This window comes from Anas platyrhynchos, chromosome 5 (assembly GCF_047663525.1).
Source record: "Anas platyrhynchos isolate ZD024472 breed Pekin duck chromosome 5, IASCAAS_PekinDuck_T2T, whole genome shotgun sequence".
Lineage (NCBI taxonomy): Eukaryota > Metazoa > Chordata > Aves > Anseriformes > Anatidae > Anas > Anas platyrhynchos.
The window spans coordinates 34,139,839-34,166,633 of NC_092591.1; the positions used below are offsets into that span (position 1 = coordinate 34,139,839).

The 26,795-nt window shown below is 38.9% G+C and overlaps 1 protein-coding gene across 1 annotated transcript in view; it reads right to left on the minus strand.

Annotated features, from left to right (window-relative positions):
* The window catches only part of SPTBN5 (spectrin beta, non-erythrocytic 5), a 105,512-nt gene extending 79,541 nt beyond the window's left edge, over positions 1 to 25,971 (minus strand). The window contains exons 1-17 of the mRNA XM_027458500.3: positions 25,852 to 25,971; positions 21,429 to 21,474; positions 19,678 to 19,854; positions 18,631 to 18,711; positions 17,529 to 17,645; positions 14,324 to 14,491; positions 13,116 to 13,232; positions 12,134 to 12,291; positions 10,945 to 11,173; positions 7,460 to 8,091; positions 6,398 to 6,536; positions 4,752 to 4,984; positions 4,130 to 4,283; positions 3,119 to 3,319; positions 2,029 to 2,235; positions 972 to 1,163; positions 33 to 185 (exon numbers count right to left, since the gene is read on the minus strand). Coding sequence (XP_027314301.1) covers positions 33 to 185; positions 972 to 1,163; positions 2,029 to 2,235; positions 3,119 to 3,319; positions 4,130 to 4,283; positions 4,752 to 4,984; positions 6,398 to 6,536; positions 7,460 to 8,091; positions 10,945 to 11,173; positions 12,134 to 12,291; positions 13,116 to 13,232; positions 14,324 to 14,491; positions 17,529 to 17,639 — 2,694 coding nt within the window. The 5' untranslated portion in view covers positions 17,640 to 17,645; positions 18,631 to 18,711; positions 19,678 to 19,854; positions 21,429 to 21,474; positions 25,852 to 25,971. The remainder of the gene's footprint in view (positions 1 to 32; positions 186 to 971; positions 1,164 to 2,028; positions 2,236 to 3,118; positions 3,320 to 4,129; positions 4,284 to 4,751; positions 4,985 to 6,397; positions 6,537 to 7,459; positions 8,092 to 10,944; positions 11,174 to 12,133; positions 12,292 to 13,115; positions 13,233 to 14,323; positions 14,492 to 17,528; positions 17,646 to 18,630; positions 18,712 to 19,677; positions 19,855 to 21,428; positions 21,475 to 25,851) is intronic.
* Between the last annotated feature and the right edge of the window lie 824 nt (positions 25,972 to 26,795).

Here is a 26,795-nt window from a genome sequence, read left to right on the forward strand (position 1 = left end):
AGGGGTCATCTGCAAGCAGCAAAAAGGGATACCTGATATTTCTGTTGCATGACTTCCACATTGTCTGCTTGAGGCTGAAGAGTACGAAAAATGTTCTCTTTTTCTTTCATCCATGACTGAAATGCTTCGCAGGAGCTACAGAAGCGGTAATATCCGATCATCTCCTCCAGAGCCTTTTTCCTGTCCTGTAAAACAGATGAAAGATTAGGTGTTGCTATAACAACTACTTTGTCTTTTGAAGGAAAATTTCCTTGCGTTTAAATAAACTACAATACACAGGTGGCAGCTTGGTGTTTAGTGACAGATACTGCTGACAGAGAACAGAATGTGTTACCTTAAACTCACAATACTTCCTCCCAGAGCAACAGTGATTCGTAAGTTTAAGAGAAGCAGTTAGTGTGCTCAGCCCTGGACAGGCAGCAAGACCACTGTGCTTCTTGCTGCTGACTGAAGATTCACCCCACACAACATGTTTTTGCTGGTTTGTTGGGCAGGAGTGTAGCAGGTAGGAGTGAAAGTTAATAAATGGAGAATATGGAGAATTCAGATTACATTTGTTTACATTTTTCAGCATTGTGACAGCCCAAAGATTTAGGAGTTTTTTATTTTATTTCTCCCCCTCCCCCCCCCCCCCCCCAGTCAGGTACAGGATATCAGCTGCAGCAAGCAAATATTAGGAATACACAGAAGGATCCACTCTTCAGAAACATTTGAAGACTGGAAGGTAAATGGGAAGTTTGCCTGAATAAAGTGAATACACAGGCTCTCATGCAGTTTGATACAAAACTTCAGAACTTCAGTGATAATCTCAACCCTGCAAGTTCCACCCTGAATAGCAGCTGCATTGTTCCTGACTGAGGCATAGTATTGTAACTGAAGAGCGGAAGCTGGCACAGCACCTAACCTCACTTTGCATTGCTTTGGACTTGGCTATTTTAATGAAACACATAACATTAATGGAAATGCTGTACCTCAGCCATGTTCTGTAGGTTTTCATAAAGTGAGTCTATTTCATCTTGGGTCTTCCAGATGTTCTCTGGAACAAAATGAACATCTGTACTGGAGCTTCCAGGAAATGCGGTTTCAGATGTGGCCCAGGTTCGACTGAATGGTAGCTTAGTTGTCTTTTGATTCAAGTCACTTGGGGCTTCCGTCTTAACCATCTGTTAAGGAAAATATAACAGAATCAAGTGGACGAATATTTATGATTTGGATAAAAAATTCATGTAGAAGGAAAATTCGGACTTGCTAGTTCAGACCACAACATTCAGACCTTCTAAACAAAACATTTCCAGTATTTGTTTGAATGTGTTTCCTTTTTTATTTATTATTTTGAAATAACTAACCAAATAACTGAAAGACATTTAGATTTTATTTAAAGAAGTTTTATTTAGGTCAGTTTAAGATATTCTGACTAAAAATTCTCATTTTGTGCCCGCATCAACAATGGGTTTTCTTAACTTTAAAAACTGCTAACAAACCAAAGAATCTGCATCCTAATGTCTTTTTTTTTTTTTTTTTTTTTTTAATTTTTAATACTTTTGAAGCTAGCTGAAATGAATACTGTTATTGGAATAAAGGGTGAGATGGGATCTGTGTAGAGCAGTGGAGGGAAATAACTATACAGATGAGCATATTTCTAGCATTTCACAGAACATGAGGTAGGCTAAGACTGGTCAATGAACTTGTTTGTCATCTAAAAATTTGCTTCAATTCCAATTCAATATTTCTACTGAATTAAAAAAAATTATATATAATTTCCATAATATAAAATTATAAAACTATCACAGACAAGATAATTTTAAAACATAACCTATTCCATCCTGAAATGCAACAATTCAAACTTAACAAAGTTTTATTCTTTGTTTAGAAAATAAAATTCTGTTGAAATTGATACCTTACTGAAAATATATAACATTAGAACAGTTTTTTTTTTCAATTGAAAAATATTCTGTGTGACATTTCTAGCCAGCTTTAATAATTATAAAACAAATGAACAAAATATGACATGACCACTCATCTACTTACTGCAGCTGGTGCTTGCTTTGCTGCAATATCAGCCTGCTCTTTCAGACGTCTCATCTCTGTGGAATAGGCTGTAATCTCCTTTTCCAGGCGCAAGTGACGATGCAGCAGTGCTTCAGCACTCGATTCGTCTTTTCCATAGTCCTTGCTGGCCAGAAGGGGTTGCCTTTCTCGCAACCATGAATTTGCTTCATCAATGTCAGCAAAGTACTGAAGGGAACACAGTATTAGAAAGTGCATGGTTTCATCCTGAAGGTCTCATAACCAACTCCTTTCTCTTTTGAAAATAATAAATAAGGCAGAAATGACATTAGGTCTATAGCTATATGGTTACCTCCAGGTGTTGTGACAGCTATAAGTAAGTTGGCTCTAAAGCTTTAAGTCATTGATGTTCTTCATTATTATATCACGTACAGATAGTTCAGAGAATCATGGTGAGTAAATAGGTTCAAACATTGCCTTCTATAACTCTTTAAAGAAACCTAACTAAAGGTTTATGCTGTTTAATGGCAGTGTTGAAAGAAAGCTGGAATGTACAACATTGGTAGACACCTCATAATTCCAAAATACTCATTTCTGAATGCTCTAAAAATTAACCAGCAATAAACAATGAACTCAGCCTACAGCAAATCTTTTTTTCCCCCGTAAGATGGCCAAACAACAAAATAAAAACCATAGTAGTGAAGGGAAAAGAAAGAAGTAAAACACAAGAATGATGTTAAATTTACTAGATAGAGGAGAGAATTTAGACTTTGTCAAGAACAGAGCTGTTAAGCTTTGTTCAAGCAACAGACTGAGGAAAAAATGCGGGATCCCACCTTCAAAAAATATTGTACACCAGCAATGTTATGCAAGATATTTCCATTAGAGTTTTTAATTGAGAGCAACCCCCAGGCACAGTACTCCGCTAGGCACAAACCACTCAAATCCCCTGCCAAGCTGGCTTGCAGGAGGGGCAAGACTGAGCCGCTTGAGATCTCTTTCTGATGACTGAGTGACACCTGAAGACTTCCTTGCACTCTTGCCCTGTATGCAGTGACGCGGGGCAGAACCAAACCACATCTGTGTCTCCCATAAGCAAAGACCTGCTTACCTGTTTGATGAGAGCTGCTGCCTGCAGGCGGCTTTTGCGATTAGCCACCTCATCTTGGAGCTGCTGCCACAACTTTTGGAGGTTGTCTGTCTGTCTCAGGATGTCGTCCTCACGTGCAGGATTCTTCTGGCTCAGCTCCCAGCCCCTCCTCATCACATCTGCACAAATGGCCCTGTGGGAGTTGCATTCTGCTTCGAGAGCCTAGCAGAGTGTCAGGAGACAAGTGAGCTCAACTCATTCACTCACCACCAGCTGAGAACAAAAAGGGGGGTTCCTATTCTCACCTACTACAATACATATGCTTGCAAGAGCCCTATTTCTTATCTGTGCCTGTGACTTTTCCCTGAACCCTAAGATGATTGACTCCTGCTCCCCACACACAAGTAATCATCCAACTTTTTGCAAAGGCAAGTTTGATATACAGTCTTCTCTGAAGGAGACATTTGTTTGAGGTCCACCAGTTCAGGTGTCTTATGCCTTTCAAAAGCAGCAAATACATAAACAGATGCACACACACATTAAAACTACCAAAGAGGCTTCTGTTTCAGTTTTGTCGCTCAAGTCCACCTGAGTGACAAACAAGGTCTCTACACTTGTTTACAATGATTCTTTGCGAGAAAAAGGCAGTAGCTCATATAGCTGAACTTGTGATATTAGTCCACAACAAGCTTTTAGGAAAAGTGGTTATTTCTATACAGTTTACACAATGCTATCCATGGGGCTCCCATCCTAACTGCTGTTATTAGTGATCAGTCCTTTTTTTTTTTTTTTTACACCATCTCTTTGTTTCCTCATATCCCTCCTGGCTAGGAAAAGTGATTGGGAAAAACAAAAAAAAAGTTGTTTTTTTTTTTTTTTTTTTTTTTAAGTTCCAAACACTGGTCATGACACTTGAGATAACAAGTGATTGGATAGTTTTCTTATAAGTGCTGCACTGACTAACTGAGGAACGTAGATGTTCTGAAATTGTGCTATATACAAAGAAAAGACACTACTAGCAGAATAAGATACCTTGTGCTTCTGAATGGAAGCTGTAATCTGGCTGACATCTTTCCCTAATGTTGTTGTTCTTGCTAGCTTCCATTTCTCAGAGATCCATGATTCTTCCTCTTTGCAGTCACGGAAGAATTCAAATAGCTTCAAAGCCTCTTCTAGCTGAGATTTTCTGAAACAAAGAAACAAACAGTATATCTAAGTCAGAATTAGGATTCTAAATCAGAATAAGGAGAAAATGGTACAGAATAGCATAATCAAAGAGCTTCAGAATCTTGAAAACAGAAAATTTGAATGTCTCTAACTCCTTTTTGTGATAGCTTAATCTATTCATGCAAGAAAACATGGGAAACAAAATAAAATTTCCTTCTTCCTCTAGGAGATGAGGAGATAACCACATGATACTCAAACTACACAAAGTAGATCAAAAGAAATGCTGAGAATGAATCTATTCTTTATCTATAATAGTGAGTCATCTCTTTCAGTCAGTTGTAATAAAAAACATTTAAGTTGCTTGTGTTATGTCTTTATAAATGGAGAAATGAAAAAAATTCAAATGTGAGGAAACTGTGTCTTCCAATTAAGGGGGACTGATTGACCATCCTGATCAGGAAGAGGAGAGACATAAGCAGAGTCCTACCGTGTTTTGCTCAGAGCTATAAGGTTCTGATACAGCTGACGAAGCATCTGAACTTTTGCATAAAGCACTTCTGGTTTAACTGTGCTGTCCTTGCTGATTTCTGCTGTCCTTTGAGTGATGTGTGTCAATCTGTCATCGTAGGAAGAGATCTGCGAGTCAACCAAATTGTGCTTTTGCAGCAAATCTACTACTTCTAGAAGTTGCTTCCCACAGTCCTGGGAATTCACTAGTGCCTGCAAACAAAGTGAGAAACAAAAGGCATTGGCAGAGAATGCATCCAAGGGCTCAGTACAAAAAGAAATCAGTTCAAAGTTTCCTGTTGACTCTGATAGTTTCTAAATGTAAAAGAACAATGTCAGTTATGTAAAGCTGAAAAGCTGCCTCATTAGAGGAATCATACTTTTCTTTCAATTTCACAAGATAATGGCAAGAATCTAGCGTTTCTATCATCTACTTCAGCAATGGTCTCTTCAAGTAAGTATCTGTTTTTACATCTAAGTTATTTCTGTTGGCACGTAAGGTCTCAGAAATCTTGTGCACAAGAATAGCCCTTTCCTATACACCTATCCCTATGCGGACTGATTCACAATCTGTATTTGGAGAATTCTGCAATACCCCATTTAATGGTATATTTCAAATGCAGGGCTTTTTTGTTTGAGAAACTTACTTGACTTTGCTTTCTAAATAATGAAAACAGTAATTATTTCATTGTATTTTATTTGGGCTTGGTGAAGGAATTGCATGCTTTAAAGTCTGTCCTCTTTCTAATTACATCAATTAGTCCAATGTAGGGTGTTATATTTCTTTACCACTCTTTCATTTCATATCCTCAGGCCAGCATGGTTCCAACAACATTATTATCATTAGATGTTCTTTGCTGACTAACATTAGGACAGACAGATTCATAACTTATGGATAGTTCTTATCTTTAATTTGAAATGCACAACTTCATATAACCTGTTGACTTTTTCAATTTAGGTACAACGCATCCTTCAGTTCTAGGAATTTTTCTAAAGAATGTATATATGCTGTCTGCCATTACAAAATCAAAATGAAACCAGTTATTTCCTATGCTAAAGAGAAGATATGGGGCTCTGACACTTGGAAATTCTTGCTAACAACAATCACTGTGCATTTGCAGTAGAATTTTTCTCTCTTATAAGTTTAGGTACCTAAAACCCAGACATATGCCTGAGCTAGTTCCCACCTCTAATCACTGGAGGTATTTCCAGAAGGTAATTCACTGGAATTAGCTGGAATGGGAAAAGGAGGCTATTTTTTTCCCCACTTTTACCTTCAGACTTCTAAATTTAGGTGAGAGATGTACCATCTTTATTTTATTACATAATTTGAATCTGTAGTGCACTCCTAGCAATACCATATCTGGCTTTCTGATTAGAGAGAGTCCCTGTAACAAAGACTGTTTTTTCTCATGTAGGTACCAGCAATGATGAAATTCACAGTTAGACGCCCATGTAAGAATGGTGTATTTTCTATAAATGATTGACTTTTTTTATGTTGGTACCAGAAAGTGAGTACTGTAGTCCACAGCAGCCCCTGGAATACAGTTTTTTTTGTTGTTGTTTTTTTCAGGGGCACATACTGGTAACGGTGTCAGTTGTGTGCTGTTGGAGAGGGATCAGTACCTGCAGCTCCTTCAGCTCTTCTGTAATAGCATCAATGTCCCTCAGAAGGCCCAGAATCTCCTGCATTGTATTCAGGGAGCGTTGTCGTTTTTGCAGCTGATCCAGAAGATCCTCCCATTGCTTTGAAATGCTGGTTTGCCTATAAGGGAAGGAGAGAAATGACTGACCAGCTTGGATCAAATGCTCTTGGCAGCATGCGAAAGAATTCCCTGGTGGAGGAGGATGGGCCACAACTGCAAAATGGGTCAAAATGACTTTGTTATCGAATTAGTGTGGCCACGAGGAGAAATTCTGTCTAGCATATCAATTGTCATTGACTTTTTAAATTTAGAAATCGATGCTTATGGTTTCTCACACCTGACATCCCATATTGCTTTTGTATGATACAATGGAGAGGCATGGAAAAAAAAGTGCTTTTTAAATGGTTGCCTAAAGTAAAAATGTAATCTAAACCATGTCATAAGTCACAATCTCCTCTGAGAAAGAGTTTGCTTTACTCTTTTATAACCGTTTTTCTTAGTTTTCCCACTAGCTTCCGAATTTTTCTGATCTTGGAAAAGCAGTGAAAAACCAGAAGAAAAATTATTTTTATAATATTTTTAGCTAGTCCAAAATCAGGATATACTGATAATCAGAGAAGCCATAATTTCTCAAGACTTGAGAACTGGAGTCAGTTTGGGAAGATTGAACTAAACTCTGTCTCCTAAAACATAGACTAAAAATGAAATGTATTGATTTGGAGAAAAAAAAAAATAGTATACCCACAAATATTTTTTATGGAATATAGGATTTTTGGCAGAACAAATATTGTCATATACTGGTGGAAAAACCTCAAAACCATTTTTAATTACAAATCAGTCTGAGATTTTGGGGGAGAGGAGGGGAGAAGAAAAAGCATTTGTTTTATCTGCTGAAACTGTTCACAGGTAGAAGTTCCTGCCAGTTCTACCCATGAGGAGCAGAGCTATCATTCATAGCTACAATATGTCTTTCTCCTTCACACCACAAAAATTCAACAAATTTCAACCTTCACCACTACATGGTCTCATGACCATCACTCACTTCTTCACGATCTGATCTTTGCTGTGATAGTTCTCTTGGCTGATGACTCTGGCCATTTCGGCCAAAGCTGTGAAGCGTTCCCTCCTGGGGAGTACATCTGCCACAATGGCTTCCAGCTTCTTACTGGCAGCTTCCATCCTGTCTGCACTCTCTGGCCAGAAGTCCTGCTTCCCGATCACTTTCCTCATGTCTTCCAAGTAGGACTCACGTAGGGCTGCTTTCTTCTGGAACCTCTGGGCTAGCTGTTCTAGCTTCTCTAGCCTCAGCATCTCCTTCTGCAGTGCTTTTCCCCGGTTGTGCTCTGCCTTTTCCAGGATAATCCAGTGCTTTTCCACATCCTGCAGTGTCCTCCCCTCTGGAGGCAGGTATGGTCGTTGGTTGTTGGCTCTCTGCTTGGTCCTGATGTTGAAGAGATGAGCTTCAATCATGCCCTTCTCCTGATACTTGGGGGGTTTCTCCACAGTGCGGAAGGTCTTGAAGTTAGCCATGAGTAGCCACATCTCCTGAAGAGAGTTGGGGAAATTACGGTCATCCAGCTCAATCACCTTCTGTTTAATCCATTTCAGGAGGTCAGAGACCATCTGCTCATACAGAAGCTTCAAGTCATCTATCTCCTTTAGGAGGAACACAATCTGTAATGAGAACATAAATATACAAGTCACATAAGAGGCAGAATAAAATGAGATGGGTAAGTAGAATGCAGCATCTTCTTCCAAATACTGCAATATGAGTCAGGGCGGTAACATTTAACAAGCAGATTGCCACAGTCATTGCATTTTTATAACAATCATAGTATGGTTTGGGTTGGAAGGGACCTTGATCTACTTCCCATCCCCTGCCATAGGCAGGGATGCCTTCCGGTAGGAGTAGGTATATCAGCAAGGCGGTAATAGCTGTCATGCCGAGGCCAGGTGAAATCCTAGAATGACCTTCCAATTTATCCAATGACACAGATAAATAAATATTATTTAACATCTTATTTCAGTCTTTATTTAAGAAAATGATAATTTTGGAATTAAGAACATGTGCATGGAGACTGTCAGCAGTTCCTGTGTGTGCTGACCAGAAAGCAAGAATCCCATACTGAAGGTTCAGATTTTTTGTTTCACAATGGAACAGAATTAAGATCTTTTATAAAATTCTCTTTCATAAAAATAAAACAATCTTATTCTGTCTGTTAATATCCAATCACCTCCTTTTAGGCTCAACCACCTTGTGTGGGGAAGACCATCTGACAAGATCTTGGTTCTCTCACATGTCAACAAGCAGCCTGTGGTCAAACAGGTCCTTCTCAATCTCTTCTGTTGGAGCTATTTCGCTTTATATAATTATCAGAGAAACAGAATTTATCATAGTTGAACAGGGGTTGGTAAAGATGTTAACTCTGATTCAACAGTAATTTTTCAAGTTCATGACATTTCTCTCTTTCGTCTGTGGTCTGGTTTGCATTTATCTCAACTTCAGGTAAATGCTATCCATGTAGCAAACATGAAATCCATAGTGAAATAAAAAGTGTTAGGAATAATTCACCCTTTCTTTCCATTTTACATATTTTTCCATCTTTGTATTTTTACTTTATATTTTTTTCCTCACTCTAACTCAGTAGCCTCCCTGCAGGCATCAGGGCTAATGCTGAACAATGTCGTCTGCCTCTGTCATCTGCCTGAGCCTGCCCGCCCCAAGCAGGCAGATTAATAAAAGAGATGGCACTGAGCAAAGACCCATGCCTTGCAACTGGTAATCTGCTTTTACCTGACAGAAAATGCACTTGGCGATGAATAAACATCACAGTGCTGGAAGAGGAGTAAAACAGCACCAACCTTGAGCGAAGGAAAAGCAGCCCATGGTGTCAGGGCTCCCTTCTGTATTTTCTGCCATCATACCCAGTTATTGCTGAAAGATCCCAGTAAGTGCATGGTCACCTCACGTGGGTGGGAGAAAGCAGATTCACCTCCCCAGGGTGATTCTCTCCGCCATCCTGGTCACCCACGTAGCCTCAGCTCAAAGGCTCCCTTGACACATTCAGGCTTCCCTCCTCAATCCTATTAGTAAATTCAGAGCTGCGTATTTGAAGGGACTAAGGACATGAGGAGATTACCATCTGCTTTGCTCTCCTTCTGTATGCTTGTGTGTGTAGAAAATGCAGGAAGACAGGAGAGCAATTTTAGAGACAGGATAAAAATACTGAAAGAGACAGAGAAAAAGTATATAAGCGGAAAGAGAGAAAAGAATGAATATACCTATACAAAGTGAAAAAAAAAAAAGGAGCACAACAAAAACTAAAAAAGGACAGAGTAAAAAATATTATTGCTGTGTTTGCCCTTAGGCATAATAGCACATAAGAGACATAATCTGTTAATTCTAGCCAAAAAGCAGAGTTTCAGATGGAGTCCAGTCTAATCCCACTCTCCTCACTTATACCCAACCTTTGTTAAATTAAATTCAAAGTCTGGCTCCCATTTCAAACTTCTCTAGAGAACATCACTGTTACTGATACATATTTCAGGATCATCTTATTCTTTTTCCACACCGCTTAGACGAGCAAGCTCTGCTTCACAAAAGTTTTTTGCCTTGTCACCAGCAGGGATGTCCCAGTTTTGTGCCTCCCACTGAGCAAGATATTCCCCCTTAACTGTACAGGAAGTTAGTTAAGTCCAGTTATATGTGTAGGCCCCAATCTGAGTGTACAAGTTTTCTGTGGGCTGTTTGTATATTTGAAAAAACAAAACAAACAAACAAACAAAGGTAGAAAGAAATTCTGAAGGTGGAAAAGAAATTAACTCCTAGGAAACTGATCTTCAATGAACAATAACAATATTTTAGCCAAGATCTACTCAAACTTCCTTCAGTTTTCCATTAGCAGGATGCAAGTGGTTTTAATGTAACTCATAGACTTATGTAAGACTAAATGTGTAATGAAACTGATTAAAATATATATACATATTTTAGCTGTGGTTTGCTTTTTTTTTTTTTTTTTTTTTTTTTGCCTAGGAGATTTCTCTCTTCTTTTGTGCTTGCTCATTTTTTACCTCTTTCTTTGCGCTTTGGACCTGACTAAGGAGTTAGGAAGAAAGGATGAAGATTTTCACAGGAAATAGAAATTCAGGGTATTCTCACAGAATAAGGAATCATCTTTCCTATTAAATTAGAAAATTCTTGACTGACTCTGCTTTTGTCTAGCTGTAATTCTCCCAAGATTAATGAGATTCATATGGCTTCAGGTGCATTAGAGGCACAACAGCTCTCAAACAAACTGTGAGGTCAAAAAGGGATCCATTTCCAGTGAGATAATTTCAATTCCTTTAGAAATCAGAGCCTACAGATGCTCCTCATGATTCAAGTGACAATAGAAGGTCTTTGAAATGGCTATGCAATTTGATTCAGTTCAAATTATCTTGAAGCTGAGCTTGCAGTAAAAAAACATTTCCAACACAAATACAACTGTATGTATTTAGCTTTTAATTTCTGAGGATAGAAATACTTACTTTGGCAAGTCGCTTTTGGATTGTCTGGCCTTGTTTCATTCTGGAGAAGTAGTGGTAATAGAGTGACACATAAGTCATGATGGATCTCTCATCGGGATAGGGTACTGCCACGTCCTCAGCATCAAGCAGTTTGCTGATCCCTAGCACTTTCTCAGCAACGTTGAAAGCATTATTCAGGTTTTTGATGGGTTGGTCCTGCCGCAGTGAGCTATACTGGATAAGATCAGGCCTGGGGACGGAGAAGAACAGAGAGAATAGAGATTTGTTTGCTTTAAGTTATTTCAGACAATAAGCCATAAACTCTTTATTAGACTAAGGAATGTCATAGAAATGCTGAAATTAATCTGTCTGACCCTAAGCTTTATTAAGGAGAATCATATCTCATCTACACAGCAGAAAGAAAATTCTCCTTTATGAAACTGAAATACCACTCCCAGCAAATCTCTGACCTTCACTTATTTCTCATGCTCATTGATGGGTGAAAAACAACGCCCACTAGACTAGCAATTCTGAACAGGGAGATGACTCCCAGCTGGGTAAGTTTCAGGGAAGCAACATGGTATTCTGTTAGAAGATGGAGCAGAACTGTTAGTGAAAAGCAGTTTTAAACTAAAATTAAAAAAAAAAAAAAAAAAAAAGGAAAAAGAAAGAAAAAAAAAGGTAGATTTAGATTAGATATTAAGAAGAAATTCTTTATTATTAGAGTGGTGAGGCACTGGAACAGGTTGTCCAGAGAAGCTGTGGAAGCGTTTAAGGCCAGGTTGGATGGGGCCTTGGGCAACATGGTCTAGTGGGAGGTGTGGTAGGGTGGTTGCCACATGGCAGGGTGGTTTGAATTATACAATCTTTAAGGACCCTTCAAAGTTATAGAATAAAAACAGTCTCTTAAATAACAACTTTTGAAAATGAGCAATGTGAGTGGGCAACATTGTTCAGAAGTGTGATATTCCCTTAGAAATTCTATTTTACTTCCATCAAAATAAGCAGCCAATCAGGAGCTTTTTGTCCTTCCTCCCTCCTTCCCTCAGAGGCAGTGTATTTGCTTTAAAAAAAAGTTTTCAGTGAGTAAGGGCAAGGAGAGAATTTTACACTTTCTTGACAAATACATATAATACAGACAGTTGTCCCTTCAGACAACTTGTGCCAGAACAAGACACAAAGAACAAATCATCTTGAACTCAGATTTTACCTGTGGGCATGAATGAGCGCATTGAAGGCCAACCCATCACTCCAGCTTTTAGAGAAGTCCTTCACATTTACATTGGGATAGCTGGCAGTTTTATGCTGACACCAGATTAGTAAAGCTTCATTGGCGAAGAGATGATCAGCTCTGCCTCCAAATTCTTCCTGTGAAGACAACAGGGAAAAGAAAATCAGTTTGAAAAATATATGGAAGTGGCATCAGTGGTTTTACTCTCACATTTCCAGCAAAGGTCACTTTGTATTACTTCTGTCCTACTTGGAAATCTCCTCTAACAGTCATGACTTCCAGACTGTAACTGACATGAGGGTAGGAGTTTTCTATCAAAGTAAAAGTTAATTGAGTGAACACCTAAATTATAATGTGAAATGAAGGTGTTTAATTTTATTTTTTTCTTCTTCTGTAAGGTTTGTAAAAGTCAAATAAAAAGCAAGACAGAGTTTATTTTCTTTCTTAGCTTTGATCCGGAATTCAGAAAAAAATAATGTATTCAGATCTATTAGAAATCATAACTTTGATTTCACAATGTCTTCATAGGATTTTATCTCTCATGTACTTAAGAGTACATGTTAAATAACTACTTTTTCTTAAAAAGAATAAAATTTTCCTGAGAGAAAGAGAAAAGGAAAAGCCCCAAGCTCATATCTAGATGTAAGTGTCATCAGATAAATTCTTTCTGGAGTCAAATCCAGTAAAAAGTGAAATCCAGTGAAAATTGTACCCAATTTTCACAAATGAGTGATGAACATGAATATCCTATATATCTCCAAGTTAGTGTTTTCTGCCTCTTTGAGAAACAAATAGATTCAATTCTTTTTACAAATTGCTGGCAAGTAAGTGGGTAATATTATAAGATCTGCATGATCAAAATGATCAGGAAACATCATCAAAATGGTCCTTTCCGGCCGTAAGCTCTACAAAGTTTCTGCATTACTCTAACCAGGTAAAAAAGATGAAGACCTTGTTTTACCTTGTCAAGTCTGATAGATGAAATCTGAAATCGAAGTATAATGATCCAGATGAGTCCCAGGATTAAGGTTCTGTCACCATCTACAATATTCTCAGGACCGATTACTTTCACTTGTACCTGATAATAAACCAATATCTGTTCAGCATTGAACTAAGCACAGCTGGAATATGTAAAACTACTGCAATGACTTGCTGAAGCTGTTCAAATCAGAGCTCTGAAATCCCAGTTTTTACACCAGGTAGCTTTGTGTTTAATGATGTTTGCTCTGCCCCAACATCTGGGAAAACATAACATTTACTTTAAAAAGTAAATAATGAAATATTTTAAGTTGACTGAGAAGAAAAAGGCTGCTGAGAAATATTTTAAGTTCATTCAGAAATTGCAGACAGGTGACCACGAATTACTCAAGCTTCAGAGAACTATCTGAGTTCAGTCATGTAGGGACTATTTTGAGAAGCTGCCCAAGTAGGAGACCAGTCACTGTCTTTGCCAGAGGAACAAAAATGTTCATTGGTTGCTTTGTTCCACTCTTTACAGCCCGCAGCTCTCCTTCACTTACCAGGGAAATAAGGTTTGGACTTTTCAGATAAAACAGCTTCTATTTCTAAAAACCCCAATAAATACATAATAATAACAGAAGAAAAGTGATGTAATTATACGAGTAAAACAGATAGTTTCACTAGCACAGTAAACTCCTCCTTGTCCCCTATGGCTTTGTGTTTCCTATGACTTTTTCTCCCAGCAGCCCTGGTCTCCTTCTTACAGTCACATATTCTTATTTGCCAGTCCATTTTCTTCTTGTCTTATAGCTTTCCACTATTCAATATTAAAACTGGTCCACACTCTTTTCACATGGTTAATACTTCATCAGAAAATGTGAGTCTGAGAAAATACATCTTTTCTAATGTGAAAATGAATATTTGTATGTATTTTTCCCATTTTTTTTTTTATGAGAAGTTTAAAATCAGCATTTCAAAATGTAATACATTTCCATTTAGGAGTGACTTGTTTTGGAGGAACTCTAGAAATTTCTAAGTCACGTTACTCATACAACTAAAAATCTGATGACATTTTTTTCTTTTAATAAAACCTGGCCTGTATTCAAAGAACACTCTGTATTAGAGAAGGAAATAAATATGAACATTAGACTAATTAGTAACATATGTAAACTTTTGTCATCCATAATATCAATATCAGTATCAACTTACCTTAGATTTAAGAAATGTAATGGCTTTGCTGTTGTTCTCTAGAAAATGCACTCTCATCTTTCCCCGGTTTGGTCTGGGCAAAGTTTCTCCAGAAAGCAACTCCAGCAGTTTCATGAGATAGATGCCATCCTTGAGGTCTATGTAAATATTTTCTATCTCAACATTTACCTGCAAAGACCAGTCACACGATATCAACTCTGGCTGCACATTTGGCCCACATAAACTCAACTTTTAATAATAACAAACAACATCTTGTTGTTTCACTGAGTCTGCTGTGTGTCACTGCATATACGTGAAGGATAGATAAGTGGTGGCTCTTAATTCACAAAACAATGGATTTGCAGAAGGACTGACATTATTTCTGAAAGTAGGCTGAAGTAAAAACAAAACAAAAGCAAAACAAAAGCAAAACAAAAGCAAAACAAACAAACAAAAAAAACAAACAAACCAAAACCAACAAACTAAACCAAAACACAATTGAGCAAAAAGAAAAATAAAGCAGATTTTGAAAAATATTAAAAAGTTCATAATTTTCAAAATTAAACATTTTGAAGTGCTGACATTTTTTATTTCAATTGAAATGAATACTTTCAGCTTTTTATTCTGAGCAATGCATTTAATTTCAAATTTGAGCTAATAATCCCCAAATTAAGTGAAGCAGAATAAAGGAAATTAGAAGATACATGTATAACAGGTTTGCTTTATTCTATGACTTATATTACAATCCATAATCTTAATAGTCTGTTAATACCTGCTTAAATCCGCACTACCACCTCAAGTCTCTATATTTAGCATCTCATACTTGGCACAATTACTAAGCAAAATAACATGATCTTGTATAAAAATGTATTTCATTGCTACCAGTAGTAAGGTCACCCAATGCTTAGGTGATACAACATGACATCACATGTACTCTGATCTAACAAGAGCTTGCATTGGGCGTTCCCTTTTGGCTTCATGCCACTAGCCATCAAGAAGTGACGTTAAAACCATGCCACACACCCAGCAATAACTTACTGTGATTCTGAAATCACGGTAAATAATCTTTTCATCTCCCCCAAAAAAAAGAGCGAGAGAGAAAATATTTCTGAAGTTCAGTATTTTTTTTTTATTATTATTTTTTAATTCAGAGCATAGTTAGGTGTAAGGGAAATAAGAGATGAGTAACATAGAGATGTATATCACTCTTGGCCGGTTACTAATCAGTTGAACAGATTTTTTTTTATTTTTTTTCCAGAAATCGCTGCAAGTGTAAAAGCAGCTTAGAGAGACTTTAAGTCTATACTTTGTGTGGAACAAGAACTGACAACTTTCTCTGACTATCTCCATAAAGAACTCCCTGTTTAGCTGCCATCTTTACTTTTTTTCTATATTAAATAATCTTAAAATTCTGCCTGTGGTATATTACCATAACAAAAGTTAAAGCTGTTATATTCTGTGGCACTTCTATTCATGAAGAATAGTTCCACTTTAATTTATTTGTCTTCCTATATCTGCTTTATGCCACACTCAGCAACAGTTGTAATAGCTTTGTTGCATGTCTCCACATAAACATAAATCACAGAATGCTTAAAAAATTCAGTCCAGTAGTATTCTTAACACCAGACTTGAAGTAGTCAACAGTGCAACTGAGAATACTACAGTGTCCTGTAGTATGATCCTATCAAGGATCATTAAAGTGTGTGTTGACGAGGTTACTACATTGCTGAGAAGACCTTGATAAGCTCTCAGTTTCTGCATCACTTCTTACCGTATATGGTTTGCAAAGCTCTCACAGAATTTTCTTTGCATGCTTTTATGATACACAGTCAAGTAGTGTGCAGGAAGTTATGACTGACATTTTAATCTTTGAACTTGAACGTGTTTTTAAAATTACAAAGTATATACATCAATTTTTAGCTATATAGAAATAATTTCCTACATCATAAAAGCTTAATTTTCTGCAGGTAGCAAAACAAGAACGTGTTTTGCAGTTCCTTTCTCAGAATAAGAAAAAAAAATATTTTAAAAGTTTATTGTGCTCTAAGGCTGCCTTTGCACAAATCAACAAGTTAAAACATTACACTGAAAAAAAATGCATATAATAATACTGAAACATCGTACAATAGTCATGAGCTAGAATGGCTAAAAGAGGCCTGGTCCTGCTTGGTGTCTCCAATGTCCATTTTCATTAATATCAACAATGGAGTCTAGAAAAGTGTATTATTCTCGGATGATGATTCCATACTGTGACATAGCTACATTGTTTGTGCCTGAAATTGGTTAATCTACAGTAAATCTGGTGACCTTTGGAATATGTTGGATTACCTTGCACACACACAAGTAAACTATATGCTACCTCTGATGCTTTCTGGAAGTGCTTTCTTTTTTACTTACAGAAAGCACACTGGTCTGTAATTGCACAGTCCTATTTCTGAAGCTGCTAGACCTAAAGTAACTTTTTCAGAACTGAGCAGCAGCTCAGGCTGGACTGACCTCTATGCAGAAGTCTCAGGCATCAAAGAAACTCCTTAAATTTTGCTCAGTCAATTTAAAATGGGGTATTGTTTAGGGAAATCCAAACATTTGTAGATACTTAACTTTTCAGAAGAACAAGAACAAATAAAGATCTTCCTCTGGGAAGATCAGCCAGATAAACTGTGTGTCACTAAAGTGACATCATTCATAGAATGGCTCAGGTTGGAAAGGACCTTTAAGATCATCTAGTTACAACCCCCCTGCCATAGGCAGGAATGCTACCCACTAGATCAGGTTAGCCAAGGCCCCATCCAACCAGGTCCTGAAAACCTCCAGGGATGGAGCATTCACAATGTCTCTTGCCAACATGTTGCAGTGCCTCGATACCCTTATAGTGAAGAATTTCTTCTTAGCGTATAATCTAAATCTATCCTCTTTTAGTCTAAGACCGTTTTGGGTCTTAATAGGTCATTACAGGTTTATAGGTATACAGTCTACAGAAGTAAACTTGAATTTCAGGGAAGACGGGTAGTGTGGACAATGAAGATGGATGTGAGGTGGAAGATAAAGGCTGAAGCACTCTGGTTAGTCAAAGCCTTTCTTGCTTGTGTACATGTGTAATGGTGACACTAAGGAAGGGTATGCAAAAATAAGATAAAACTACAGTGGGTGAAATAATTAAAAACAAACAAGCAAACACACACACGCACAAACACGAAAAAAGCATAGAAGCATAGTAGCTACTTACGTTATTCCTGAAGAAGACATTGTTCATCCAGTTGGTGAAGGTTTTCTTTTGCATGAACATACGCTGCTCCTGCAGCTTCTTGATGTGATCCTTTTCATATTCACTATCCATGGTGGCCTAGGAAGTCAGAAACTCCAGTGAGGTGGTCAGTACTGAAGAGATTTGCCTGGCCAGCTACAAACAGCAATAACGTGCCCAATACATATACAGGGAACCTAGCCCTGACAGGTACAAGATTCAATACCACACCCAGCATAAAACCTTAATTTCCTCTTGCTTGTACTTTGCACTTTATTTTCAACCAACTTTATTTTTACTTACTAGAGTTCTCTCTTTTGGAATGCATCTCTACTTTCTGGATGAAAATGAGATGTATTTGCGCAGCTTTACCTTTTTCTTTCAGTCTCTCCCCAGCCACTTGATCCCATAAGAAGCACCATGATCTGAAAGTCATTAGTACCTTCCTGTAGTGTGCAGAAAGCATATGACTGAGTATTGATCTTAGACCCTGTTAGAAAAGAGGGATCTGCAAATCACCTAAAGCACTGCTTTAAAGTATGTTACGCTCTTGGAGGACTGGTAGGCATGCTGTTGTCTTTCAGATCACAGTATTCTAGAAGAGATCAAGTAGTTGTTCAGAAAGGAAATAGAACCAACTTGTTTTTTTCCTCTTAAAAGTTCAATTTTTGCATGTCTTTCATTGAAAGGATGGTGACACAGGTACGTAATCACACTGACAGGCCCTGGGTCAGGAGTTAGGGATTGTTATTGCTCTTCCCCAGGCTGTCACAGACTTGTCTGCCACATCCATATCACAGAAAAAAATTAACCACAGCACACAAGCTGAATATTCAGGAAGATTAGAAAGTGCAGGAGTTTTCCCTTTTAGAGTCTGTAATGCAATACGCTAGATTTCAGCTCAACTGAACAACTCAGTCAGAGTTGTTTTGTTTACGGGGTGAATCTGTAACAGTGGTAACCTCACTGTTAAGAAGGCAAGAGAATCATTGCAAAAAATCAGTCCAAGACCCATAGATACATACATCTTTAGTGACCATATGTCACTAATCTCCTTGGACTAATGGCATAATTATAATATTACCTGGATATCAATCTAGCTGCAAAACCAAGAAACCTGCTGTAACGGTGGAAGAGGAGAGAGGTGTCTGCTGCTGTCACCCCACTGCAAAGAGAGAAGGGAATGAAAAATTAAAACCTGTGACAAACTGCGGAGAGTGACCTGCTTCCCTGAAGTTCTGTATATGCTTTGCAGAGACCCAGTTCTGAGCTGCTGCATCCTTTTAATTCATAAAATATAAAATACTGAAAAAACATCATTTTCCCTACTGTAAGCAGACCTCAACAGGGAAATAACAGCACCACAGAAAATAGGAAAGCTGCCTGCATGATAGTTTTCCATGCTCAAATAAATGTGAAGAACTTAGCAATTTTACAAGATGGAAAGGTGTGGGAAGTGCAGACACAATTTTTCTTTTTCTCCTTTCTTCTCCTTTCTTAACCCCCATTGCTTGACTTCTCAGAACAGGGACTGCATTGAAGCCTGACAGTTCAGCAGCAACACCGTATGACCATAGAGGAAAGCCTTATGAAAGGAAGAACTTTGCAAACTTTGAAATGGAACTATAAAGAAGGTCCTCACAATACTTTCTGATCCTTTGGGCTAGTTCCACACAGCCCACCTTCTCCAATATCTGGGAGAGCAGATATGCAAAGAATTGCCTTTCCATGTCCACGGGGTGATATTAACTGACCCCCACATAATAAACCTACATAATAATGCCATTTCTGAATTTCCCAAATGGTTCTCAAAATCTTTGTGATCTCCTTTTTTTTTTATAAAAGGGTTGTTACCCAGGCTTTGCAGTTACCCTGGACAATGACTGAACAGATTTCATTTAGGTGGAAAGGAAACTTACTTGTTCAGCTACTGACCTACAAGACAGTTCACCTGTTTTATTAAATTCTGTTATAAATGCTCCCAACATCGGTAAATGTTTACGTGAAGACAGATCTATAATAGAATATCTGCGTTTGCCAGATATAAAGGCAGTGCTAAAAACTAAATCTAACTGTAATGATACATTATAAGAAAAAAAGATCAAAGAATGTACAAAAAGTCTGGACTTACTGAGGTTTGGAGGAACGTCTTTCTCACATTTGGCAGTTGGTCATTCTGGAGAATGACTTTCAGTTCTAGATCCACTTGTACTCTTACATTCAGCTCAGTGTTGTCATGCAAAGCGACCTTTGCATTCAGGAACGGAGACCAAGAATTTATGATCTCCTTACGAACCTTTCACCTGATCTGAAGGAAATAACCTGTTAGAACCAAATGAGTAAAGCTTGTCTCAGGCTTTAAATTATTTCTGAGCACAAGAATTGGATAAGAACAGAACCAAAATTGCTAATAACATAGTGAAAATAGTCATCCACCATGTTGATGCTTTGGTAAAAACCATCTAGTCTTTCACAGTTTCATTGAAAGCTCTGATCACAAACCACTTTTCTAAATGAATTCTTGCCTGGGAAATTGAACCTGACAACGGAGTCTGAAAATGAAAGCACAGAAAAAGGTACAAAGAACAGAGCAATTCCCAAGTGGTTTATGTGGGCTAAAGCAAACAAGAAGGTGAAATTGTGAAGAGTTATGGATTTGCCAATCACCCCTTTGAGGAAGTTCATGTGCACAGTTACCTGTTGCTGGCAGGGCAAACTGGGAGCAAGCTAGCTGCACAAAGAGATGCTTGTAAAGTTTCCTATTGATGGACTTTACCACAAGTAACAACAGGGAAAATAATTCCAGTAAATGAGTCCTTGCTGTCACTGACAAGGTTGCACAAGCACAGGACACATTAACCTGACATTATTGCTGGGAACTGAAGGGTTGCCGTTGGGGACCACAGCTAGAAAATGGGCAGGCATCTGAAATCAGAAGCTGTAACTGAAGATGTCCAGCTGAGATGAGGTACAGGAATATCAGCCTTTTCCCTTCTGGCAAGCGTAATTTTGTTGGCATCCAAAGCAAGGGCAGGAAACACGTAAGAATTAACAAACAAGCCCCCCAAAACTTAGTACAGATAAAACCTGATCAACAAAAGCTGTATCTTCACACGTAGCCTAGAGAAATGGTGTACACAGTGTCACTTAAATCAGCTAAAAATAAAAATGGAATGCATATATTATAGATATTATTCAAAATATTCCTTACAAATTTCTGGACTTCTCTTTACCAGCCAGTTAATACAATGTCATTCTCATTAACCATTAAATGGGAATAGGATCACAGGAGAAAGAGGATATAAATTTAACAGCTGTTTCCATCTCTTCTGTAAGCTCATTGCCTGGTTATAATTTTGCATTTCTCTTTTCTGTTTTGCTTTCAGTTACACCTATGTTCTTGTAAAGGTTAGGCTACAAGCTTAAGCCTGGTAGAGGCTGGCCAGGTTCTCTGTGTTGAGAAAATATCTGGTCGTTGCTCTTGTCAAATAGAAGGCAGAGAACCCATAGGTGAATGTTTGGAGGCAGATATTTCTCCCCATTGCAAGTTAATTTTTATCTAATGATTAAACGTGTGAAATGCTGGCTTTGCTTTTTATGACAAGACAAGGCAAGACAATCAAAGATCTGCTATAAAATTTCAATAACTCCTGACTATCTCCATTCTCGCTCTCTCTTTTTCCACACGCAGTTCAGAGTTAAAATGGTGGACATTTACACAACAATGATAAAGCCTTTTCCTCAGTTATTTATATCTTAACAACGTAAGAGAAAGGGTACAAAGACGTTTGCATGCAGTTCCTGGAGGGACAGATGAAGAGGGACAGGCCAAGGGCAGCTCAGTGCAGGCCACGTTTGAGGTGGAGGTGGGGGAGCACTCACTGTTGGAACATGTGGCATTTTCTTCATTACTCAAACGGGCTCGTTCCTAAAAAGAAACAAACAAAAAATCAACCCTTCAGACTAATTATGAGCCTCTCTTGCTGCCTTTGCAGTGGAGTGAAGCCTTGCTACTGAACCCAGGAAGAAGGACAGGGGCCCAAAGAGCATCCTCTGCCTTGCCCTATTTTGAATCTGTTTTCCACGTTGGCAGAAACATTTCCTTGTTTCTTAAAAGGAAGTGCCCTGATGTGAGATTCCCTTCTGGAAAGCAGCAGCAGCTTTCCAGAAGACATAAGACGTTAGTTTTTTTCAGCACCCTTTGTTTTCTGCCCGTGATCTTGTTCTGCTTAAGACAGAAGAGGAGACCATGAAGATCAAACAGACCTCACACTGAAGCAGCATCGCCTGCAGCCCCAAGGCTCCTCAGTCCCCAGCCCTACCCCACTACTGCCCCACTTCTGGCACCACTGTCTAAAACACAGAGGGATGAGAAACTTCCTTTTGACCTATCTGAAAGTTCATTTGCTTTTTGAAATATAGTCTTCCTCCATGCCCCACAAGCCATCTGCCAATTCGCAGTCCCTCTCCAAGAGGGGGACAAATGTTTAAACCCCCATTGCAAAAGCGACCATCACAGGGTTGCAGGCATGGAGTTCACTGCTTCCACTCCCACCCCTGACCCAAGCCTGTTTGCCACGAGGACAGACATATGGACAGCAGAGCCCCAAGCCTGCAGACGCCTCCTGAGCTCCGTTTCCCAGATGGCAGCTTTGGCTTCCCAGCACCACTGTCCATGTCCACTGGGATGAATGGTTCTGCTGGGGTCTGGGCTGGAGGGAAATACATCGGCATAGGTGAGTACAGATGCCTTTGTGTGCTCATGTGTCCCTACATAAGGTCATTCACAGCTGAGTCCTGTGACCAAATAAGCCTGTCAGTGTACCAGGCTCTCAGCTGTCCACTGAAGACTTGAGCTTGTTCACTTGGCTGAGATGAAAGGTATGGCTCAGCCTGTCACCCTCCATCAGACATGCTTTTGAGTACACACGTCCCTGAAGACATGTGAAAAATCCCATTTGAGATCCACTGAGGAGAAGGTTCCCCAAATCTCAAAGAAAATAAGTACAAACACGTGTAGAGGACTATGACAGCTCGGCCCTCTGCCCCCCACAGCGTCTCAAGCAATGTTGTTTCCACATGTAAAAATCTCCACACAACAAACATCTGGGCCTTGACTGTGGAGCAGGAAGGGAGCCCTCAGGCCAGCCTAGCAGACCACAGTGTGGTAAGTGCAAGCAGGAGCCAGCAGCCAGCTGCACCCAGGCAGCCCTCCCCTTGCCAAGGCACATGGGGGAACAGGGATGGTTTCTTACCACTGCCCCCACACAGTTGCACTGTCTCTTCTAAAGACAAATACACAATACGCTGCTTTCATATATTCCATTTCTTTCTGAAGAACCATCAGGAGCATATATTTGCAGCATAGGTGGAAAGAGAAGAACAGTCCCAACCCTCCTCATGTCTACCGTGAGAGCCTCGCCTGCTGCCTGGCATGACTTTAACACACGGCCACCCAAGAGGCTTGGAGATGGCCCAGCAATGCTCCAGCCCACAGCTGAAATTCATCCCTGTTGAGGCAGTGTAGACACTAGTGGTATGCACTGTGAACCCAGAGTATTTCCTGACTACGTCTTGAATTACCACAAAGAGCTACTTTTTGGACACCAAGAACACTAGAGGAAGCAATTATTGCAAGAAGCTGCTCACATATTTGGGATATCAAGGCTGAGGAAAAGATACAGAGTTAGTCAAAAGCAGCATAGGAGAAGCGTGAGTCCATACTGCTTCTCTGTTTTTACAGGCCTCTCAGCTGAACTTACAGGCCTCTTGGCTGAACCTAAACAGCCAAATATTTCTCCCAGCTCCTCTCTCCATGGGGCACCAGCTCACCGGTCCCTGGAGTGCCCCCCTGCCGTCCCCACCTACCTGCCTTCCTGTGTTGCTGCCACCGGCTGCCCCACGTGCCACCCACCCGCAGGCAGGGCCCCCGCGGATGGAGCCCCAGCTTCTCCGAAAGCTGAGCTTCGCCTGCAGGGATCTAAACCGACATCCCGGGATGCAGGCTTATTATAAGCCTCAGCCTCCCCATGCTCTAGTCTAAACTAGAAGTGGCTTTTCTTTTTTGAATAGTTGGCTAGAGGCTACATGACATCAACGGGGAGCAGAACTCAAGCAGAACAGTCGAATTACATCATCTGTAGGAACTGGAGCCCCTTGCTGCATTTGAAAAAGAGGACAGCTTAAAGCAAAATCAGATGGATTTATTTTTCCTGGCATGAAGAAATTCAGTCATCTTTTTGAAAGAGAGAAAATATACATTTGCTTGTTTAGTCATGAATTAAAGGCATTTTCTCCTTGGAGCTGTTTATATTATCTTGAAATTTTCCTTCTGTTTCTGAACCTCAAACAGTTAACATAAGAGCTTCAAAGGCTTTGTGGGATGTGCACATGGGACAGACGACTTTAATTCTCTTTCCATTTCACACAAACATAGATAAAGGGTTTCAAGTGACAGAATAACCTTAACTTTTTGAACATACTTAAAATGATCTTAGAAGTCTCTGTGTTGGTAATCCCAGATCTGAGTAGTACATTTTTATCCTTGTGGTTCAGATTTTTCCATTGTTACTCATTGCTACTATGGAAGACCACTGCAGGAAGAATGGCAAAAATTCTTCCCCTTTACAGCTCTATTTTAGGGGTCTATTTATATATTGGAGTGGTAAAGCATTTATCCCTATTTAGCAATGAAACAAAATTGTGAGCTGTATGTGCAGATTGGTGCTTACCAACGTTACTGCCAGAGTACTGCATCCTACCCACAGGAATGGATTATGTCATGGTGTGCTCTCAGGTTTTGGTCCCCCATCACCCTAAGCAGCCAGTTATAATCACAGCTCCCTCCCAGGCCATGTGTCCCAGTTTCATTGTGAAGGCCACCAAGTCACACTGAATAACTGAACATAGCTGGCAAAAATGTAGAATTGTATAAACAGTTAAAATTTTTAAGAGTGAATATTTTACCTAATAAAGGTAGTGCAAAATGAAGAAAAATTGCAATTACTGTCCATTGTAGGTCGAAATTGTGAAGTCTAGAACTTAATGGTTACTTCCCCCTTCCCCCTCCAGACTTGACAAAAAATGAATGTATTTTCAAACAAAATACAGAGTGATCAGAACTTGGAAATCAGCAAGCATCAGTAGCATCTTTCAACAGTTCCTTGGTTAAAATGTTTATAAGAAATGATGATCAGACACAGAATCTCACAGTGCATCTGAAATGCTTTATCTGATAGATAGGTAATATCCAATGCCTTTGTACAATAGCAATAGGTGTAGATAATTCATTTAATTCTAGTACTGCAGAATGAGCTAGAAATCTGCAGAGCTCCAGGCTGAAGTGGAATGTGAGACGCTGAGCTAGCAACACCTTGGAAAGAACATGGACAAGCTATATCATGGAGAACAGAACAGACAGGATAACAAGTCAGACCTAGTGTTAAGGAGTTTCCAGTGTTCATGGGACCAGACAAAGTACCTGTGAATCCACAGTCTATCACTAGGTACAAATCTGTGCTAGCATGCAGTCTTGTAGGGAAAGGGAGATGAACCCATCTCAGAATATCACGATTTCCATGGGAGAAGATACTTTTCCTTCAGAGATCAAAACAAGCTCAATATAATTGCAAAAACCACACACACCTCCTCTTGGCTGTGTTTTATTCAATTACAGGTGTTTGCTGGATTTGGGCATTTATTTCCAGACACTCATTGCCATGAATAGGGAGCAAAGGGAAGCACCTTTCTCCAGAATAGGTATATTTGTCCATCTGTCTAAGAATATCAAGACAGCCAACTCTTTTTCCTAGGATTCACTACATAAATGAAAGAGCCTAGCCTACAGGCCACGGTTTCTAAAGATCTTCCTTGCTCACAGTTATTACTTGAAGCATAATATAGCCTTGGATGAGAGAAACTCAGAATAAAGTAGTGTCTACTCCAAAGCGCTTATAAATACACCAAAAGTAGGAGCTAAAAACAAGGTTTGGAGAAATTAAATGATAGAGTAGGCAGAAATAGAAATATTTCACACTTAAAGGGTGCCAAATATGATAAGTAACAACTACTGCAAAACTTACTATCAAAATGACAGTGTAGGCATCCACCCACTTTTCTTGTCCAAATATAAACTGAGGATTAGAAGAGAACATCCAACTATGTAGTGTGCAGTAATTTTTTCAAAGTCTGAAATATCTTGGATACCGAGTATGAAATATACCATACTACTGTCTGCCTCCTCCCCTTCCCCCCCCCCCCCCCAAAAAAAAAAGAACCCACAAAATAAGCAACACAAAAAACCTACCTCCAAACTCCATTAAATATCATCTTCTCCAAAGTGTTTCTGACTTTCAAAAGGAACAGTTGAAATGAACCACTGCAATTCAACAGCAGTGTAGCCTCAAGGAACACACAACATATTGTTTGCACATGAAACATTCCTTCACGTGACATAAGGCATGCCCACCACAAGCATAATAGCATAGCTTGCTAACACTGCAACCCACAAAACCCTTTAACTTACAGCAACTTAGGAGTAGTAGCTGAACTGTAGCATCCTGGTGACGCAGATGCATCTCTGAAGATGCTTCAAATAAATAATTTGTATACAGGGGAGGAAGAGATGTAGGTGGAATTAATTTAAGCACAATATTAAAGTGAATATTCTGTTGATATCATTAGTCATTTATAAGCAGTAGGTAGCACAGCATGAAAGATGTCATTGATTTTTTTTTTTTTTGGAAAAGCATATGGCAAAGTACTTTTGCTAGACTATTCAATCTATTGTTGTTTTTCCAGGTGAGTGTCCCCCTTTAAGTTAAAAGAAATGCCTCTCACATCTCAAGTTTAAAGCTTTGAATCTGCACAGGAAATTACCTCTATGTTGATTTATCTTCCATACTTGGACTTTAAGAAAATTCCATGCTTAGATATTGAGAAACTTTGAAATTGCACTCTGCTATAAAAAGCTTATACAGAGAAGTGCTGGAGTTATTTATTTTTATTTTTCCTTTTAAAATATAAATTTAGATTCTGGAATCAAGCCTTGGTGTTGGCAGTATTTTCAGCAACAAGTTCAAGGACACAGAAGGGGAAAAGCCATAACCTATTGTAGATGCATAAACTGAGGTGAGAAAATAAACAACTTCCCAAATAGCTACTATGCTTATGAGCCTTAAGTAGAAGAATTTAAAAAAAAAATTCTCGTCACTGAATTCACTTTCAGAAAGAAAATTACAAGCAGAAGTA